This window comes from Bubalus kerabau, chromosome 23 (genome assembly GCF_029407905.1).
Source record: "Bubalus kerabau isolate K-KA32 ecotype Philippines breed swamp buffalo chromosome 23, PCC_UOA_SB_1v2, whole genome shotgun sequence".
Classification (NCBI taxonomy): Eukaryota; Metazoa; Chordata; class Mammalia; order Artiodactyla; family Bovidae; genus Bubalus; species Bubalus kerabau.
The window spans coordinates 26,582,735-26,603,305 of record NC_073646.1 but is presented as its reverse complement, the minus strand read 5'-3'; the positions used below and the strand labels follow the sequence as shown (position 1 = coordinate 26,603,305).

At 48.5% G+C, this 20,571-nt stretch overlaps 1 protein-coding gene across 2 annotated transcripts in view; it reads left to right on the top strand.

Annotated features, from left to right (window-relative positions):
• The window catches only part of XPO6 (exportin 6), a 106,751-nt gene extending 86,633 nt beyond the window's left edge, over positions 1 to 20,118 (top strand). For both annotated transcript variants that reach the window (XM_055562635.1, XM_055562634.1), the window contains exons 15-24: positions 4,182 to 4,326; positions 5,949 to 6,095; positions 7,007 to 7,196; positions 9,851 to 10,006; positions 10,961 to 11,075; positions 11,239 to 11,410; positions 12,817 to 12,978; positions 16,223 to 16,321; positions 16,470 to 16,700; positions 19,434 to 20,118. In XM_055562635.1, the coding sequence (XP_055418610.1) occupies positions 4,182 to 4,326; positions 5,949 to 6,095; positions 7,007 to 7,196; positions 9,851 to 10,006; positions 10,961 to 11,075; positions 11,239 to 11,410; positions 12,817 to 12,978; positions 16,223 to 16,321; positions 16,470 to 16,700; positions 19,434 to 19,535 (1,519 nt within the window). In that variant the 3' untranslated portion in view covers positions 19,536 to 20,118. The remainder of the gene's footprint in view (positions 1 to 4,181; positions 4,327 to 5,948; positions 6,096 to 7,006; positions 7,197 to 9,850; positions 10,007 to 10,960; positions 11,076 to 11,238; positions 11,411 to 12,816; positions 12,979 to 16,222; positions 16,322 to 16,469; positions 16,701 to 19,433) is intronic.
• The last annotated feature ends 453 nt before the right edge of the window (positions 20,119 to 20,571 follow it).

Here is a 20,571-nt window from a genome sequence, read left to right as displayed (position 1 = left end):
CTTCGATGCCTTTCTCCTTACTTTTCGATCAATGGATTCTAAAGATAAATAAGTGACAAAATAACTGTTTTGTCAATTTGAATACCAAAATCCCAAAATTTATAGTTTCTTACTGAAAGGTATTTAGTACCTATTCTTACCTAACTTTTTAATTTGGAAAAGCTCAGATTTATAGAAAAGAGGGTAATAGAATGAACACCCATATACTATACTCTCAAGCTCGATTCAGCATTGATAAGTATTTTGCCACATTTGTTGTGTGTGTTTGTTTTTTCTGTTTTTGCTCCTCTCTGTATGCACATATGCATGTGCATTCTCAGCGGCTCAGTTGTGTCTGTCTCTTTTGTGACTCCATGGACTGTAGCCCGCCAGGCTCATCTGTCCGTGCGATTTTTTCAGGCAAGAATACTGGAGTGGGTTATCATTTCCTCCCCCAAGGGATCTTCCCAACCCAGGGATCTAATGTGTGTCTCCTGCACTGCAGATGGATTCTTTACTGCTGAGCCATCAGGGAAGCCCTACACATGTGCATACACATACATGTTTTTTGTGTGAACTATTTGAAAATAAATTGCAGACAACACATCATTTTACCTTTATATCCTTCAGCGTTTATCTCCTAGGAACATTCTTCTGTATAACCATAATACATTATTAACACTCAAAAACTTTCATAGATGGAGTAATGTTATCTCCTGTTTTTAAGCATATCTATATGTCTGTATATTCTAGTTTACCTGATTATCCCAGGAATGTCCTTTATACGTATATATCTATAGATGTATATATTTTAGATCCAGGTTCTAACTAATGAATCTCATTATGTGTTTCTCTTATAGTCTAGACAAGTTAGTTCCCCACATTGTGTGTTTGGGAGGGGTAGGGTGGGGAGAGAGACTTACTTTTTGGAGATTCACATCTAAATTTTTTTTTTTTTTTTTTTTTAAGAAAAACTTAAAAAAATCTTGATTTGTCTAGTTTTTGTCTGTATTAGATTAAGGTTAAACATTTTAGCAAGAATGTTATATATGTGATGGTGTGTCCTTCTTGCATCATGTCTAGAAACCCTTAGAGGTTGGTTTGCCCTGGAATTATTGATACTAAATTTGATTTTTAAATAGTGTCTGCTGCATCCTTGCTTTTCCACTGAAAGGTCCTAGAAGCAGTGACACCACAGAAGCAGTGCTCCCTTTAGTATTCAGGCTCTTTGTTTCTGAGATACATTCTCCACCAAAAGGAATCAGGGCTCCTTGGAGAAATGCTATAAGTCTGGGGCAGGCTGACACTGGAGAATCTGTTTGAGCCAATTGGGAAGGTTGGGAATGTATGAAAAGGACACAGGGGCCAGCTAGAAAGGGTGCTTCCTGGTCAACTTGACGATGTGATCATCAAGAAAGAATGATAAGGAATTATAATATATTGAATATACAGCATCCATATGATTAGAAAAGAAGATTGGGGAGAGAAAGTTCTTTTTACAGAAGAATATAGCTAATGAAAAGAAAAATAATTAGAAAAATCCCTCGTTTGCAACCACCAAGTTTTAAGAATGGTTTAGGCATGGATTCTCAATGGGTATTTGTTGTGGAGGGTGTTACTTATTTATGGAGTCTCAAAGTATCACCCCACCCAAAAAATTACTTACTAATTTTTTCAGAAAAGGGAGAAATTACCCATTTATGTTTATTAGAAGGTCCGGTGTTTTGTAAGCTCTGGGACAACTGCCTCACTTTTTCCAAGATTTATTCTCTTTGGTGAATTGTGAGTTTTTATGATGTAAAAGAATACACAGAAGAACTGTACAGAAAAGATCTTCACGACCCAGATAATCACGATGGTGTGATCACTCACCTAGAGCCAGACATCCTGGAATGTGAAGTCAAGTGGGCTTTAGGAAACATCACTACGAACAAAGCTAGTGGAGGTGATGGCATTCCAGTTGAGCTATTGCAAATCCTAAAAGATGATGCTGTGAAAGTGCTGCACTCAATATGCCAGCAAATTTGGACAACTCAGCAGTGGCCACAGAACTGGAAGAGGTCAGTTTTCATTCCAATCCCAAAGAAAGGCAATGCCAAAGAATGCTCAAACTACCACACCGTTGCACTCATCTCACACGCTAGCAAAGTAATGCTCAACATTCTCCAAGCCAGGCTTCAACAGTACGTGAACCATGAACTTCCAGATGTTCAAGCTGGTTTTAGAAAAGGCAGAGGAACCAGAGATCAAATTGCCAACATCTGTTGGATCATGGAAAAAGCAAGAGAGTTCCAGAAAAACATCTATTTCTGCTTTATTGACTATGCCAAAGCCTTTGACTGTATGGATCACAATAAACTGTGAAAAATTCTGAAAGAGATGGGAATACCAGACCACTTGATCTGCCTCTTGAGAAATCTGTAGGTCAGGAAGCAACAGTTAGAACTGGACATGGAACAACAGACTGGTTCCAAATAGGAAAAGGAGTATGTCAAGGCTGTATATTGTCACCCTGCTTATTGAACTTATATGCAGAGGACATCATGCGAAATGTTGGGCTGGAAGAAGCACAAGCTGGAATCAAGATTGCCGGGAGAAATATCAATAACCTCAGATATGCAGATGACACCACCCTTATGGCAGAAAGTGAAGAAGAACTAAAGAGCCTCTTGATCAAAGTGAAAGAGGAGAGTGAAAAAGTTGGCTTAAAGCTCAACATTCAGAAAACGAAGATCATGGCATCCGGTCCCATCACTTCATGGCAAATAGATGGGGAAACAGTGTCAGACTTTATTCTCTTGGGCTCCAAAATCACTGAAGATGGTGACTGCAGTCATGAAATTAAGACGCTTGCTCCTTGGCAGGAAAGTTACGACCAACCTAGACAGCATATTAAAAAGCAGAGACATTTCTTTGCCAACAAAGGTCCTTCTGGTCAAGGCTATAGTTTTTCCAGTAGTCATGTATGCACTGGAGAAGGCAGTGGCACCCCACTCCAGTACTCTTGCCTGGAAAATCCCACGGACAAAGGAGCCTGGTAGGCTGCAGTCCATGGGGTCGCTGGGAGTCGGACACGACTGAGCGACTTCACTTTCGATTTTCACTTTCATGCATTGGAGAAGGAAATGGCAACCCACTCCAGTGTTCTTGCCTGGAGAATCCCAGGGATGGGGGAGCCTGGTGGGCTGCTGTCTATGGGGTCACACAGAGTTCGGACACGACTGAAGCGACTTAGCAGCATGCATGCACATGAGAGTTGGACTATAAAGAAAGCTTAGCACAGAAGAATTGATGCTTTTGAACTGTGGTGTTGGAGAAGACTCTTGAGAATCCCTAGGACTGCAAGGAGATCCAACCAGTCCATCCTAAGGGAGATGAGTCCTGGGTGTTCATTGGAAGGACTGATGTTGAAGCTGAAACTCCAATACTTTGGCCACCTGATGCGAAGAGCTGACTCTTTTGAAAAGACCCTGATGCTGGGAGGGATTGGGGGCAGGAGGAGAAGGGGACAACAGAGGATGAGATGGCTGGATGGCATCACCGACTCAATGGACATGAGTTTGAGTAAACTCTGGGAGTTGGTGATGGACAGGGAGGCCTGGGGAGCTGCAGTCCATGGGGTCGCAAAGAGTTGAACGAGACTGAGCGACTGAACTGAAATGATGTATATTTTGTCGTGTGTATGGTGCAGTACAACATTGGCAGAAACTGTAGTCTTTGCTTCTTCAAGCCTCAGCCAGATAGCATGTATGGTGTGATGGAAGCTTAAAGCTGAGAGTCTCGTATCAAAGCTTATTTGTAAAGCTCTAATTCCTGGTAGTTTTCTACGTCCTGGTCTGTAGGTAGGGATATAAAATTTTTACTATTTCCCAGTCTAACACATTATCACTTGAATTCTTGGATTCTGGTTTTATTATTTACCATTCTCTCACCTGATCCCATGTGTGTCGCAGAAAGATTGAATGAGATCTGATAGACGTTTGCTAACTGCCTTCTGGGTTCCAGGCAGTGGTGGCCATATTTAGATGACAGGTTTTAACTTTAGGTCCTTAGGGCGCAAGAAGAAGGTTTCTAGCCTGTCACGTGTGTTGTTGATTGGTAAATGCGATGGGTGGAATACTTTCCTCCTGTGAAAATAGGTTAGGTTTAGTGCTGATGTATTCTGACCTTAACCTTTAACTTCGCGTCTTCTCTCTTTGCAGGCACGCTCAGTCCCTGGCTGCCCTGCAGGCGTACTCTCACTGGCTAGCACAGTACTGCAGCGAGGCGCATCGGCAGAATACTCAGCAGTTCGTTTCGCTCATCTCCACCACCATGGATGCAATCACACCTCTCATCACCACCAAGGTCTTGAAACAGCGAAGGCTGCATCTCTTCTCTTAACTCCCCATCTGTCCTCCTCTTCATATACCCATTTATAACGCCACATAATGTGAGACCCAGTTCTTGCCGCCGTGATAGAACTATGCGCCATTTTATGTTCCTTTTCAGGTCTAGTCCATATAAATTCAAATATACCTATGCGTTCAGTTCTCTAAGTCTCCCATGAATACATGCTCATTGTCTAAAAGTAAAATACTATTCAAATGTATAGGCTAGAAAATTATGGTACTCTTTAATTCCTTCCTCCAAAACATTTTCCTTACCAGGGTAAGCACTGTCAAGCGTTTGTTGTATAGCCTTCAGACTTTTTCCGGTTCTCATATACATAAGTAAACGTTGGTAGACAGCTGGAGATACATTAATACCTTCTTTTGTGTAACAATGTGCCTTGGAGACCTTTACATGTGTCAAACAAGTGCAGTGTGTGAAACTGACCAGTGCTCTTCTGTAGTCGGGGTGTGTGATAACTCTTCTTTTGATGGAATTTAGATCCTTGTATGTACATCCTTGGAGGATAGGAGGATAGGTTCCTAGAAGTGTAATTGCTGGGTCTAAGGTTCTATCCATGTAAAATTTGATAGATTCTAAGCTGTCCTAAGGAAACCACCAAGTTATATTACTAAAGCAGATAGATACTTCTTTTCCTTTTTTCTTATTTTTCTGGTAGTTTTACTCATACATGGCATTCTGTACCACTGTTAACAGAACAATGTGTTGTTTTCTATAAATTTTTGTGGTGTTCATAATTGTAATTTGTAAATGAGTTACGATAATCCTGTGAGGGGGTTGTTTTAGAATTCACCTATCCATTGCTGATCTTTTAAATTGTGTCCATTTGTTAGCAATTCATTACAGATAGTTTTGAAATGTGTGTACTCATGACTGTAGCTTTATCCTTTTAGGTAATTTGCTTAGAATAAGTGGGATTATAGGGTTCAAAGGTTAGGGATATTTTGTGGTTTTAGGAAATTATGTAATTTTTCTAAATTATTCTGCATACCACTGGCTCTTTGGTGTGCTGTTGGATTGCAGTCTTACTAGCATCTGGTCCTGTTTTCAAGGCGTCTTTGCTTTTGCTAGATTACTTGAAAGGGATGGAATGGTACTTAAACCAAGGGTTTGATTGGCCTGTTGAAGTGAAGGAAGTAGGCAAGCCTGGTGTGATTGATGAACTGCAGAATGGGGGGTTAAGAGAGAGCTCCGCTTGACTAGAGTAAGAAGAGTCAGATGAACAATCCCCAGTTGTTTGAATGATATGCCAAGGAGTTTGCCATGTGCTTTAAATGCTGACGGGGAGCCACTGTAGATTCATGAGCTGAGAAGTGACTGAGTTCAAAGATACTAGTGGCTGAGAACTAGAAAATTAGAGACAATGGTCTTGGCTTGAGGGCAGCAGCTATAGATGTGGCAGGGAAGAGGAAACCTTGTTACTGGGAGTCATTATAGGAAAACTTCTTTGAGACAGAGTCTAGTTGATGTAATTTGGCATCAAGCCCCGTATCCGGCTCATGGCTGCCGCATCAGGTTCTTCTGATGCCAGTCTCACAGGAGGCGCTGTGAGCTGTCACGTCTTCTTCCCTCCCCAGGTCCAAGACAAGTTGCTGCTATCTGCGTGCCACTTACTGGTCTCACTGGCCACCACTGTGCGACCTGTCTTTCTGATCAGCATCCCTGCAGTGCAGAAAGTATTCAACAGGATTACTGACACCTCTGCCCAGCGACTTGTCGATAAGGTGAGGCCTCAGGGCTCCCCTGGGGTCCCCGGAGCCCTGTGGCTCAGGCTCAGAGAGGCTGAGGAAGAAGAATCTAACCTTTCGTCTTGTACTTAGAGCTTACAGGCCCTGCCAGCGTACATGGATTTCTTACATGTATGACACTGATGCAGCCTCAGTGCTCTCTTGTTAAGACCTTCCTTCTCAACACGGTCCGCGTGCTGATTCAGACATAAAAAGTTCCCCCCGACAGGCCTGGTGTTTATGGTGCTTTGAGAGCTGGCAGTTTGGCTGGTGCTGGGAGAGTCCTCTTTGTATTCTTTGTGGTTTAAAACAGTCTGCTTTTATTGTTAAATGTTTGTTTTCTTAGGGTTGAGACACTCCAGACAAGTGTATTCTCCTACAGTCCTCTGGGAGGCTCAGGCTGGAAGTTTAAAGCAGTGAAATGGGGGCGGGGTCATAGGGGAGTCAAAGCAGTTACTTAAAAGTACCTGGACTGTGAATGTGTTGCTTCTGACTTGTCCCCAAGGGCACATTGAGCGTAAAACACTCGACAGCAGTGTTCTGAGTAGCTTCTCGGCGGAGGGTATCTGGAGCGGGCAGCCAAGGGACAGGTTAGATTCAGCATCGGTGATTTCTCCCCCTCTTAATGCTTCAAGCAGCGAATCAGAGGGGATGTGCAGCAGTAAGAGTGATGATTGAGGCCGGCCTTCAGATGTGCTGGCCCAGATGTGGTGTGTTTCTTCAGTTTTTCTCTCCTTCCTGGATTGTTCAAGTTGGACCCAAGTCCCAGGCCCAGGTTTTAAGAAAGGAGCCCAAGGCCTGAGCTCAGCATGTGTGGTCAGTGTCAAAGGTCACGTCAGGTGCAGCCACTCTGCTGTCCACATTGGTCGTGAACTTCTGCCGGATGGATACCCTCGGGTCTCTTCCAGGCTCAGGTGTTGGTGTGCCGAGCCCTCTCGAACATCCTGCTGCTTCCGTGGCCAAACCTCCCAGAGAATGAGCAGCAGTGGCCCGTGCGCTCCATGAACCATGCCAGCCTCATCTCTGCGCTGTCCCGGGATTATCGCAATCTGAAGCCCAATGCTGTCACCCCACAGAGGAAGATGCCCCTGGATGACAGTAAGTGGCCACAAGGCAGGGGCAGGCTGGGGAGATAGGTAGAGCTGGCATCATTCTTCCTTTGTAGCAGATGGGCCTTGCATCTGGGGCTCATGGGTGAATTCATCTGCCCACCGTCACCCAGCTGCTCAGCCAGAGTTGACTCAGGTAGAACCGTGCTTATCTGTGGAATTCAGTGAACATGTCACATGGACCTATTCCCTGAATGCAGGGTGCATGTCAACAATAAGAAATCCATCCATTTGAAGACCCTCTTCGATGGTGACTTCTGTGGGTAGAAACCCTTCAGTGATTATTGGTCCATCTTGGGTACTTGTGTAAACAGTCAAAGCAGTTGACTTCTCCACACTGGGAAACAGGAAACTTATCTTTTGACTGTTTTTAACCTTTCTCAAAATATAAATGTTTTAGAGGCTTTGAAAGAGCTTGATATCTTCAAAAGTGATGGAGCTTGGTATTTTCAAGTTTAGTTGTTTATATTAAAGAAGGGAGAAAAAGAGAATTCAGTTGTTCAAGTAGAAGGCATCAGATTTCTCTGAACAATCTTCCTGAAATAACAAATATTACAGAGATAGTTTGAAAATTGTCTCTTTTCACAGTGAGAAAGTAATAGAACATTATTGGATGATGTCAACAAAAATGCTTTGTGACATATTAGTAATATATACTCAACGTTCTTTTTAAAGTACATTACTTTTACAATTAAGAATATTAACACAAGCTCATTATATAAAAACACTAGAATGGTATACAGATGGAAAAGGGAACTCTTAAATCTCACCGTTTTTAGTATTTTGGAAAGTAACCCTTTTAACTATTTTGTCATTGTCAGCTTTGGTGATAGTCAATTATTTTACCAGCAAAAAGGAATAGCCAGAGGAATTGCAGTTCTCAGGTTATGAGGACCATGGCAGACCATAGGCAGATTCAAAGAGCTGGGAAGGGGCACTTGCTTTTTTAGGGCAAAGGGAGGGGTTGAGAGGGTCTGTAATAACCAGAGTCCACTGAAAGAAGCTGGGAGTTCAAAATATGAAGGCTTCTCATTGGTTGGGCTGTTAACAGTCTCTGATTAGCTGGATTGTCTTTAGGAAAAAGAGTAGTTTTCTTCTTCCTGCTGGATAAAGTGGGTAACACCTATCTGTTTGGAGTAATTGACAAGCATGGAGGGGCATAATAGCTCCCCCTGCAGGCTTGTCCTGACTCTTGTTGTCAGTTACAGTTCAGTCGCGCTCAGTCGTGTCCGACTCTGTGACCCCATGGACTGCAGCATGCCAGGCCTCCCTGTCCATCTCCAACTCCCAGAGTTTACCCAAACTCACATCCATTGAGTCGGTGATGCCATCCAACCATCTCATCCTCTGTCGTCCCCTTCTCCTGCCCTCAATCTTTCCCAGCATCAGGGTCTTTTCAAATGAGTCAGCTCTTCGCATCAGGTGGCCAAAGTATTGGAGTTTAAGCTTCAACATCAGTCCTTCCAATGAACACTCAGGACTGATCTCCCTTAGGATGGACTGGTTGGATCTCCTTGCAGTCCTAGGGACTCTCAAGAGTCTTCTCCAACGCTACAGTTCAAAAGCATCAATTCTTCGGCACTCAGCTTTCTTTATAGTCCAAATCTCATGTGCACACATGACCACTGGAAAAACCATAGCCTTGACAAGACAGACCTTTGTCGGCAAAGAAATGTCTCTGCTTTTTAATATGCTTTCTAGGTTGGTCATAACTTTCCTGCCAAGGAGCAAACGTCTTTTAATTTCATGGCTGCAGTCACCATCTGCAGTGATTTTGGAGCCCCCCAAAATAAAGTCTGACACTGTTTCCACCGTTTCCCCATCTATTTCCCATGAAGTGATGGGACCAGATGCCATGATCTTCGTTTTCTGAATGTTGAGTTTTAAGCCAACTTTTTCACTTTCCTCTTTCACTTTCATCAAGAGGCTTTTTAGTTCCTCTTTACTTTCTGCCATAAGGGTGGTGTCATCTGCATATCTGAGGTTATTGATATTTCTCGCGGCAATCTTGATTCCAGCTTGTGCTTCTTCCAGTCCAGCATTTCTCATGATGTAATCTGCATATAAGTTAAATAAGCAGGGTGACAATATACAGCCTTGACGATAACAGTAATTATATATATTTTCAGCCCCAAGAGACCAAGGTTTGAGCAGGCAGTTGATTAACACGGCGGCAGTAGGTGTGCTCAGCAGGTGCTTGTGTGGGTTATCAGGCTGGAGTCATATTGGGAGGTGAAGGGGAGGGTTCGATCTGCATGTGTCCATTCCCACCTGTGCCCTTATGACCCTCACATCCTCACTAGTCTGTTCACCATCTTAAAGTCTCAAGTCCAAGACCCCAAACCCGAGGGACATTTCATCTTCTCTGTGGACATGTTTCATGTGATTAGAGGCAGAATAGAGGCAAAACACTGAACAGGCCGGCTGGCAGGCAATTGGAGTCCTGACAGTCAAAAGGGAACAAAAGAGAAAGAAGATGCGGAGAGATCCAGACAGAGATTGAGAATGCAGTCAGGAGAGGCTTCTGTGTGACTGTCCTTCAGAGAAAGACCTTTGCAGATTTCTTCCCCTTCTCGGTGTTCCCTCTTACTCTGCTTTTCTCCTCAAACAAGTCATAACCTGCCGCTCACTCTTGGTTTGCAGCCAAAGTGATCATCCACCAGACACTTAGTGTCTTAGAAGACATTGTGGAGAATATCTCTGGGGAATCCACCAAGTCCCGACAGATCTGCTATCAGTCGTTGCAGGAATCCGTTCAGGTCTCCCTGGCCCTCTTTCCAGCTTTCATCCATCAGTCAGGTAGGAGCTGGCTGCAGGCCCCGCTGCTGGGTGGTACTGACAGGGCCCAGAGTCCTGCCTAGCTCTGTAGGGCAGGCCGAGTTGGTCGGCTGCTCAGACTAGAGGCGTGGGCTGAGGGCGGTGACGTCATGAGGTGCTGAGTCACTTGGGAACACATAAGTGGATGGGGCGTTATTCCAGGGCCAACATAGAACTTTTTCTGGGAGTTCCACCTATTTATTACATGGCAAGGTGGGTTTTGCTGAGATGCTAACCCTCCCTGCACTCTGTCACCACCGCTCAGAGCAGCTCTCTCTGGGTCTCTGGGTGTGCTGACCTGGCTCTCCTGAGCAGTGACCGTGGTCCTGTCAGTCTGTGAGAGAAGTGTCAGGGCTTCTTAGTCAGCAGATCCTCACTAATTGTTCCCAAATGTATGTGGTTGAAGCCAGAACATACTGTACAGATTTTTGAGATCTAGAAGTGCAGCCACACTAAATGTAACCAATATTTTTGGCAGTTAGTCTCTTTAATGGCCCAGGGGCATGCAGTCAGAAGTACACCATTATCCACTTTCAGCCACTTGACCCTGGACCCAACTGCAGAGAAAAGTGGCTGAAGCCTTCAGGTGCTGACGCAGTTCAATAGAGCATCCATGAGCATGAGATGACCCAGCCACAGTGAGCGCTCTGCACAGCGCTGGGTGCTGGGCAGTGAGGGTGGCTTCGAGATGCCCTTCATTTCCTACCATGAGCCATTGGGTGGAGTTGTCTATATTAGGGCTGTTTTCTCAGCATGTCCTTAATCATTTTCCACTTTCTATCATTGGCTCTGATGGTCCTGGCTAAATTTTTTCCAGCAGGAAGCCTTAGAGCGAGAGAGGATAGTGCAGATTGCGGGAGGAAGTGCGTCTAGCCAGGGGCCGCTCTTGATGCTTGCGTCTGTGCCTCTGATCACTCGCTTTGTCCCTTTCTTTAGATGTGACTGATGAGATGCTGAGCTTCTTCCTTACTCTGTTTCGAGGCCTTAGAGTCCAGATGGGTGTGCCTTTCACTGAGCAGATCATCCAGACTTTCCTCAATATGTTTACCAGGTAACTGCTGACCTGCTCGCTATCTGTGGTTTTCAGGCTCCACATGACAAGTGGTGCGACCTGGCCGCTAAGCATGGGCCTTTTTGCTCCCTTTCTTCTCTTGCCATGTGCTGCTCCCAGAGAACCATTTCCTTGGCTATGGTGTGCTTTCTCTTGTCTTCAGAGAACAGTTGGCTGAGAGCATCCTCCATGAAGGCAGTACTGGCTGCCGGGTGGTCGAGAAGTTCCTGAAGATCCTGCAGGTGGTAGTCCAGGAGCCCGGCCAGGTGTTCAAGCCCTTTCTCCCCAGCATCATCGCCCTGTGCATGGAGCAGGTGTATCCCATCATTGCCGAGGTACGAGGGGCTGGGTGGTCTCCCATGCTGCCTGTGACTGGGGAGGGAATGAGATGTTGAGGAAAAGGTGTTGTATTTTAAAGCGAATTTATTAGGTATTTTATTTTTCTCATAAGATAGTATTTCTGAGAATGCTACTAGCTTGGTACGCTGGTTGAGTTGATTAGAACTAATCTAGTCTAAGCATAGCAGGTTCATTGTCAGGAGGTGGCTTGGTTGGTAAGATCAGCCTCCCATGGTCTATAACTTGAGGTGAATATGTGGTTTTGAGACAGCAGATGTAACAAACATTATAATAACAAAATTTTATAATACTTTCCTGTTAAGAACTTTCATAATCTCAAGCATACAAAACAAGTTTCTAGAGCCATTCAAGGTTTTCATCATTAGAAAACTCCTTGTCCTTCTTAGAAAACAGCCACTCAGCATGACCGAATTCAGAATCAGTATATTTTTACTAAAATTTTCTATGATAGTTTCGTAAACAAGGGCTGTCCTTTCTAACTGCCCAAGCTCAGGCGTAAGTCACTCCAGTTGCTTTGTGTCCTTAAACACATCTTGGCCCTCTGAGTGTTCTGTCATGGAAGCTGGTGCCCCCTGGTCTTGATTTCAGTCAAGGCTGGATTAAATAGATCTGGGCCTTATAAGGTTGACTTCTGCCAAGACACGTGGAATAATGTGACCTGTCATGATCTTCCACGACTTGGAGATTTTTGGATAAATTAGAAAATTGTTGCTGAGCCTGCCTCCTCTCCTCCTCCTCCTGCTGGTGAAAGAGGAGACGGACTCGGAGAGCAGGTAGTGCCAGAAGCTGCCTCCACTGTGAGGTGCCACCTCCACCTGGAGGCCCTCTCGTGCTGCTTTCGGTGGTTTCTAAGTGCTTTTTAAACTCCTTTTCTATAGAGGGCAGAACCTCTGTTAAGCCTTCTCATCTGTCTCTATCCTCAGAGGTTGCATAAGACCAGTAGGTTAGCCCGGACACTTTTTTTAAAAAATTCTGGCAGAGGAACATGACAGATCAGATCAACTGCTTTCTAAACAGGAAATCCATAGTCCTAATTGTTTTTCCACTTAGGAACCTTTTTTCCTAGCTTGAAAAGCTGTGAGTGCTTCCATCAGAAAAAGGGCCCCTTGGCACTGACCCAGGCATTGTGTCTCAGCTCTGGCCCCGTCTTGGCTGCTCGTTTGAACTGCAGGCCTGTGGGGGGCTAAATGGGATGAGATCGAACTCCTCATTTGAACTGCTGGCCCACAGCGGGCTGGACAGGATGAGAGCCACGTGGAAGGGGGCATGCTGCTGACTGTCAGCAGGCATCTCTCAGACCTCTTCCCTGTGCGGGGACCAGGCTGTGGGTGTCTCCTGAGCTTCGGGAAGGAAAGGTGCGAGGGTCTGTGTGTCTCCACAGCGCCCCTCCCCTGATGTGAAGGCAGAGCTGTTTGAGCTCCTTTTCCGGACGCTCCATCACAACTGGAGGTACTTCTTCAAGTCCACCGTCCTGGCCAGTGTGCAGAGGGGCATGGCTGAGGAGCAGATGGAGAACCAACCGCAGTTCAGTGCCATCATGCAGGTAACCTGGAGAGCTGGTGAGGCTGCGTGGAATCCACGGACAGGCAGGCCCCATTCCGGACGCCAGTGCGTCTATTGGCCGACTGTCCCTCGCTTTGCTTCTCTGGCTCACGGTCCCACTTGCTCTAACGTGGCTGCTGCAGTGGGTGCCACAGAGTGGTGCTTTGAAGCCTCATAGTCTTGGATCTGAAGCTCAACTCTTGCTCTATACCTGTGATGTTAGTTAACTTCCTGGAGCCTCGGTCTCTCCATGAAGTAGGGGTAACAGTGGCTGATTCACGGCTTTGTTGTGGTTACACGAGAGCATACATTGTGTTCCTGGCCCCGGGAATGCTGGGTCCACATGAGCTCCCTCTGCCTTGCGGTGGAGTTAGCCCACGTGTAGGCAGCCCCCTGCGTCAGGTACACCTGGGCCTCCTCACCCGCAGCACTGTGGTAGTTGATCTGCGTTTTTCAGAGATGATTCTGGCTTGTGTGACGTTGGGAGAAGCCCTGCCCTAGGAGTCAGTCTCCCTTTTCGATCAGGTGTGATGGTTGTGAGCCCTGGGGGCCGAGCACACAGAGGGTGGCCAGCTGCTCCCTGACTGCTTTCAGGCACGCTTCTTATTCTGCACCCAGCTGTACAACTTTTTTATTCTAAGTCTTGGTCAAAGTAGAGGGTTATTTTTATTTCCTGGTTTTTCAGTGCTAGTTTTTCCTCACAGAGAAGCCAAAGGGGTTTGTACTGTTCTTCACTTTAGCTCCCCTCCAACACACACATGTGTGAGACACACTCCTGGTGTGGAAGAGCAATTGTTGCACCCCTGGTCTTGGCAGTTATTTTGCTGTTCTTCCATCTCCGACACCCCATGGCCAGCCTGGGTTTGGAGTATTCAGGTGCCTTCTCCGCTCCCCTCCTACCTCCTTCTTCAACTCCGTCCTTGCTTTCAAGATGCGTTTGGTAGACAGATGGCTAGTCCTCCACTCAGGACTGGTAAAAGCCACTTGGGAAACAGCTTCACAGTTTGGCAGTTTCTTACAAAGTTAAACATGTAGTTACTCCATGATCTAGCGATCTCACCTCTAAATTTTTTACCTAAGGTAAATGAAGACATGTATTCCCACAGACTATACAGAGATGTTATAGCAGCTTTTTTCCTAATTGCCGAAAGCTGGAAACAATCCAAATATCCATCAGGCGGTGACTAGACAGACTGTTGACACCTGCGCCTCAGCAGTGAAAAGGCGCTGTTCTCACTGCTGCAGCAGTGCCGTGGCCTCCCAGTGCACTGCACCCAGGACAAAGAGACCAGCTCCAAAGGGCTGCTTTGGAAACACTGCTGATTCCATCCCACCATATGACACATGTTTTGGAAAAAGCAAATCTAGAGGAACAGGGTGAGCAGTGGTTGCCTAGGGGTAGAGGGAGAGGAAAGCCATGAAATTAAAAGACACTTGCTCCTTGGAAGGAAAGCTGTGAGAAATCTAGACAACGTATTAAGAGACATTAAGAGACATCACTCTGCTGACAAAGGTGTATAATCAAAGCCATGGTTTTTTCCAGTAGTCATGTATGGATGTGAGAGTTAAACCATAAAGAAGGCTGAGAGCCAAAGAATTCATGCTTTCGAATTGTGGTCATGGAGAAGACTCTTGAGAGTCCCTTGGACTGCAAGGAGATCAAACCAGCCAATCCTAAAGGAAATCAGTACTGAATATTCATCGGAAGGACTGATGCTGAAGCTGAAGTTCCCAATTCTTTGGCCACCTGACGTGAGGAGTTGACACGTTGGAAAAGACCTTGTTGCTGGGAAAGATTGAAGGCGGGAGGAGAAGGGGCAGCAGAGGAAATGATGGTTAGATGGTATCGCTGACTCAACAGACATGGATTGGCGCACGCTCTGAGAGACTGTGGAGGACAGGGAAGCCTGGCATGCTGCAGTCCATGGGGTCGCAAAGAGTTAGACGCGACTGAGTGACTGAACAACAGCGCCAGCAAGGGGGCGAGGACTGACCACAGCAGGGGCGTGAGGGGACTTTCTGAGGAGAGGAAATCTTTGTTATTGATGATCGTGGTGGTTAGATGCATCTGTGTGTTGCTTAGAACCACACGATGGTGAACATCAAAGGGGTGAATTTTACTCTGTTACACTTCAGTAAACATGATTAAAAAATAAAACCATTGGATGTCATGAAGTTTTCATCACGGCACAAGGATTGTAAGACCCCTTCTTATAGTTTAGGAGCCCAGGGACAGAATGATGAAGCTGTCAGCTGGCCTGTTGTGGGGTGTGTCCTGCCCACTGATGGGTTTGCGTTTCATTGGCCTACCCTGCTCCTCCTCGGTCAGACTTTTTAGATAATTTTTGTTTATTGTCATCTTTGGCTGTGCTGGGTCTTCACTGCTGTGTGAGGGCTTTTCTCTAGCTCTCTAGTGGTGAGCGGGAACTACTCTCTAGTTGCAGTACACAGGCTGCTTCTCGCCATGGCTTCTTACTGCGGAGCACAGGCTCTAGGGCGTGCGGGCTTCAGTAGTTGCGGTTCCCAGGCTCTAGGGTACAGGCTCAATAGTTGTGGCCCATGATGGGCTCAGTCACTCCGTGGCCTATGATCAGGGATGGAACCTATGTCTCCTGCATTGGCAGGCGGATTCATTACCACTGAACCCCCAGGAAAGCCCCCTCCTCAGTCACTTCCTGTTGGAGCAGGGCTCTTTGTACTTGGAGTGGGGAGGGTGAACGAGTAATGGAATTCCACAGCCCAGATCCTGCAAAGCAGTTTAAAGATGAGCTATTGCTTAACCCCAAGGCAGAGGCAGCCGGTTGTGCAGGAGCTTCAAGGATTTGTGGTTTATAAGACCTGGGATGCCATGGAGAGGATGGCTTACGGGTGAGTGGTTGGCATGAGCTGGGGGTGGGCAGCCTCTGGTGTCTGCTGCGATGGCTGAGGTATTTGCCTTGAGGTGTTAGCTTCTCCCTCCAAAGACAGACCCTGTGAAGGGGGTTAGAGGTTTATTACAAAAGGGTCAAGATGCAACCAAATAAGTGAGGCCCAGTGGGGAGTTCTTGGGAGCCCAGACTACACAGGAGCATTCCAAAGATCTGGCCAGACGGGCCAGGAGAGCGAGGCGGTAGGCGCCCTCACCCTGCATTGACACGGGGAGCCGCCAGCGAGTGTCGGGTCTCTGGGTGTAGGGAGGTGCCCTGGAAGGGCTGGATCTAAGGGTGTGTAAAGGTTGCTAATAAAATGGTGGTCTTACTTCCTAGGCTTTTGGACAGTCCTTTCTCCAGCCCGATATCCACCTATTTAAACAAAACCTCTTTTACTTGGAGACTCTCAACACCAAGCAGAAGCTGTACCACAAGGTGAGTGCCCCACCAGCTCTCAGATAAAGGCTTCATCGTCGGGGGTGTCATGGGCCTAGGCCTGGACGCCCCCCCACCCCGCCCGGTCAGTGGCTGTGGAGCCTCCCGGCCTGCTGCTCACCCCGCTCGTCCGTCTGTCTGTCTGTAGAAGATCTTCCGGAGCGCCATGCTCTTCCAGTTCGTGAACGTGCTGCTCCAGGTCCTGGTGTGCAGGTCCCACGACCTCCTGCAGGAGGACATTGGCATCGCCATCTACAACATGGCCTCCGTGGACTTCGACGGCTTCTTCACGGCCTTCCTCCCGGAGTTCCTCACCAGCTGCGACGGTGTGGATGCCAACCAGAAAAACGTGCTGGGGCGCAATTTCAAGATGGATCGGGTGAGGAGAGGAAGGCCCGGCTGAAGGGAGGAGGGCAGGCGTGGGCGCTCAGGCCCGGCGCCCGTTCCCAGAGGCGGAGCAGGCTGCCCTGGGCGTGCTCCGCTGTAGCTCGTGCAGCTTCTGGGGCACTCGGTGCTGTGACCAGACTGAGGGGCATGCGCTGTCCCTCGGGGTGGCCTCTGCGGCGAGTATATTCTTTGTCTCCGCTGCTCAGTCCTCAATCCCTGTTCTGGCCCCAGCCATCCACCTGGTTTGTCTCAGCTTCTTTGCACCCTGTCGAGCCCACCTCTGAGTAGGGCCCAGCTCTTGTTTCCTCTGGGTTGTGAGCTGGCACAGCCCGGACTTGTGACAGACTGAGAAGATTGGTGCTTGGGAGGGAGCCCAGGGTTAGAGGTGGGGCCTTGGGCTCTTCTCAGACGCCAGGTGCAGCGGGGCTGACCTGCTGCTGGGGCCTGGGAGGAGCCTCCTGGCGTTCACGCTCTCCCCCACGCTGTTTCCCCGGAGGCGGTCAGGTGGGCCGGGCAGCCCCTCAGGTGGGAGCTGGGGTGGTGAGGTCTCTGGAGTGTGGGAAGCCATCTTGGTGTGTCTGGGTCCCATGGTGCCAGCCTCTTCTGCCCTGGGACCTCCTTGCTGGGCCCTCACCTGCCCTCCTCCTTCCTGTTTCCCCTGTCAAGTCTTCGCTGCTCGCCTGCCAGGAGCTCTTCCAGGACCTCTATGTGTCCAATAATTTTTTGTCTTCCACCTCCTCACACTTGACGCAGTGACGCCTGCTCCTTCTCCTGTGTCCTCAGGTGTTGCTGACCTGACCCTGTCCACCTTCCTCTTCAGGGTCACATGTTGCTCTTGCTGGGGGAAACTCCACATGCTTCTTGCTCGTGTCCTCTGTGATACGTGGCAGGATCATTCTTTGTTAGATTTAGCTCCTGTTTTCCCTTGTCTTGGAGTCTTGCTCTCCCTGGGATTGATCTTGTTTTCTCCTGAGCTTCTTGAAGTTCACTTCAGCTAGTTGGGTATTTCTGTCATCCTTGTCTTGGAGGCCCTAACGGTCAGTGTTGGTTTCTAATGGTGTCATTGTTAGGTCAACTTCTGGATTTAAGGCAGTGGCTTTCAAATCTCAGTACGCATCAAGCAGCTGGGGTGCTTTTGCAGCAGTACTCCTGTGTTCCACTCAAGGAATTTGAACTTGGCGTACAGGAGCCATTGATTTTAAAAACATCCCTGGGTTTGTTTTCACGAGGATGAACTAAGTAGTCAGTGCCTCCATTCATTCATCCACCATGTAGTTGAAGCTGGCTGCGTCTCAGGCCCTGTGCCAGGGTTTCCAGGAGCGCCACTCACCCTGCCTCCAGGCATTTTGCTGGGAAGACAGGCAACAGCGCCCTCTGTGGACCTCGTTGAGCCAAGCACCTTATGTGCTTGGCTTTAAAAAAAAAAAAAATTATTTTATTCATTTATTTTTGGCTGGGCTGGGTCTCTGTTGCTGCTTGGGATTCTCTAGTTTTCGAGAGTGGCGGCTGCTCGCTGTGGCGGCTCCTCTTGTTCTGGAGCGCCGACTGAGGCGCACAGGCCTCAGTAACGTGGCTCACTGGTTGGAGAGCACAGGCTCAGCAGTTGCGGCGCACGGGCTTACGTGCTCCACTGCATGTGGGGTCTTCGGGGTCAGGGAATTCTGCAGTGACAGGTGGATTCTTTCCCACTGAGCCACTAGCTCAGTGGATCTGGTGGAGCTCAGCTCCACTGGCTTCTTTACTCCTTCCACAGCCTTCTGTGAAGGGTGGGTCCTGTTGCCAACCCTGCTTCACAGAGGAGCCCAGGCTCAGCCAGGCCAGCAGTACAGAACTTGGGCTTGGTAGATTCAAGAAGCAGGATCCAGAGCTAGGGGTTCTGGCTCCAGAACCTGTGCTCTGTCCACCGGCAGGGAGAGCTCCGGGCCTCCAAGAGCTCGGAGCAGAGGCGATGACCTCCCCCATTGAGGCCAGGAAATAGGTCGTATCTGAGTGGCCTTTTTGGAAGAGGCAGGCTTTGAGAGGAGCAAGGGTAGCCAGCTGGCATTGCAGGGACAAGCACTGTAGATGTTCCTCTGTGTGTGGACCTGCAATCCGGCGTTAGTGATCCAAGCCCCAAATGAAGAAGACGACCTCTGGTGGTCCCATCGAGGTCCATGGCTGACTTTGGGCTTCCCGTGAGAGGCTTTCTCTGTTTGCACTCTGTGGCCAGCAGGCTAGGTGTCGGGTGGCATGTAGGCCACTTCGGGTGTGTGACTCTTGATTGGCAGGGCCAGCCTGGAGCCCTGGTTGGAGACAGTTCTGCAGAGGGGCCTGGCCGGCCATGGTGAAGGGGAGCCATGGCAGTGACTCCAGTCTGGATCCCCTCCCTTCCTGACTGAGTCACCCGGGGCAGGTTCCCTAACCTCTCTGTGCTTCACTTTCTTCCTCCTTCCACTGATGGTGCTAACAATCTGTGTCGCAGGCTGGCCGTGAGGATTAAATGAGTTCATCTCCGAATTGCTTGGGAATAGGGCCTGGCGTGTGGTGGGCACTAGGGCCGTGCCAGCCGTCGTTCTTTTTCTCCTGCTGTGCTCTTGCTCACATGTGGGGCAAGAATGAGGACAGTTTCAAGTCTGGTAGCGTGTCCGCAGAGTTCCGGAACACCCCGTGGGAAGCAGTGGCTGGGAGGTGTGGGTAGTTTGGGTGTCGTGTGGGGCTGGGCTGCAGCTGTGCCCCTGCCTTCCAGGACCTGCCCTCCTTCACCCAGAATGTGCACAGGCTGGTGAACGACCTGCGCTACTACAGACTCTGCAACGACAGCCTGCCCCCTGGCACCGTGAAGCTCTAGGTGCGGCCTGCCCACCGCCCGAGGGACCCCGACTGCTGCTGCTGCCCCCGCACCACCTCCGCCTGCAGCCCCCAGTGTCTCCTGACCGGCCTCGGCCACTCCTCCGATGCTCACAACTCCTCCACGCTCCTGTCTTGCTGCCCGCCCAGCAGAACTGGCTCTGGGGTGTCCCAGCTCCGGCTGGAGGGCATGCATGGGGTGTTTGGAGCAGGCAGGGGGTCTTGCAGCCAGGTACCAGGGCGGCGCCAGGATGCCCTGTGGGGTGGTCCGTGCAGATCGTGCGTGTCAGTCACCAGGCAGCGATGCCAAGGACCGCTGCAACAGTGCCACCTTCCCACCGTTCCCCCACCCGCGGCCCGGCCCGCTCTGGAGAGGCCTGAAGCTGGGACTGCGCCGGCACTTCCGTCAGCCTCTCCTCCCTCCCCCTAAATTGCCTTGAAATCTCTGCTTTTTGTCAGAGATTTGCAGACTCATGGGGTCTTGTTTTTTTTTTGTTTTTTTTTTTTTGATTGTTCTTGTTTTCTCATCATTCCATTGTGATACTAAGAAACTAAGAAGCTTAATGAAAAAATAAAATGCTTATGTTGTTGTTATATAAACGTTGGTTAGGGAGCTTCTTTTCCGCTCAAAAATTTCTCAAAAGAAAAAAAAAATACACCACCACTTCCTCAGGGTCCAGCATCCAGGTGAAGGGTCAGGCCTGGCAGGGAGCGGGGCCGTGAGGGGTGGGCCCTGCATCGGTGCCCTGGGAGAGCCCTTCCCAGGATTGGCTTCCATTCCACCCTCTTCTCGACAACGTTAACCATGAGAAGACTCAGGGCCCCCGTTTCTCATGTTCAGGAAGGGCAGGGGACTTGGTTCCACTGACGGTTTCCCTAGTGGAGTGGGGTCTGGCGTCTGGGTGGTGCCCACCCCATTGCTCATCGAGCCATGTCTACTCCTCTCCCTCCCAGGAAGTGGGCCCCTCGGGGTCCCAGGGTCTCACCCGAGAGTGGCAGGGCAGCGGGGGTCTCCTGATGGACTTTCTGAGAGTGGT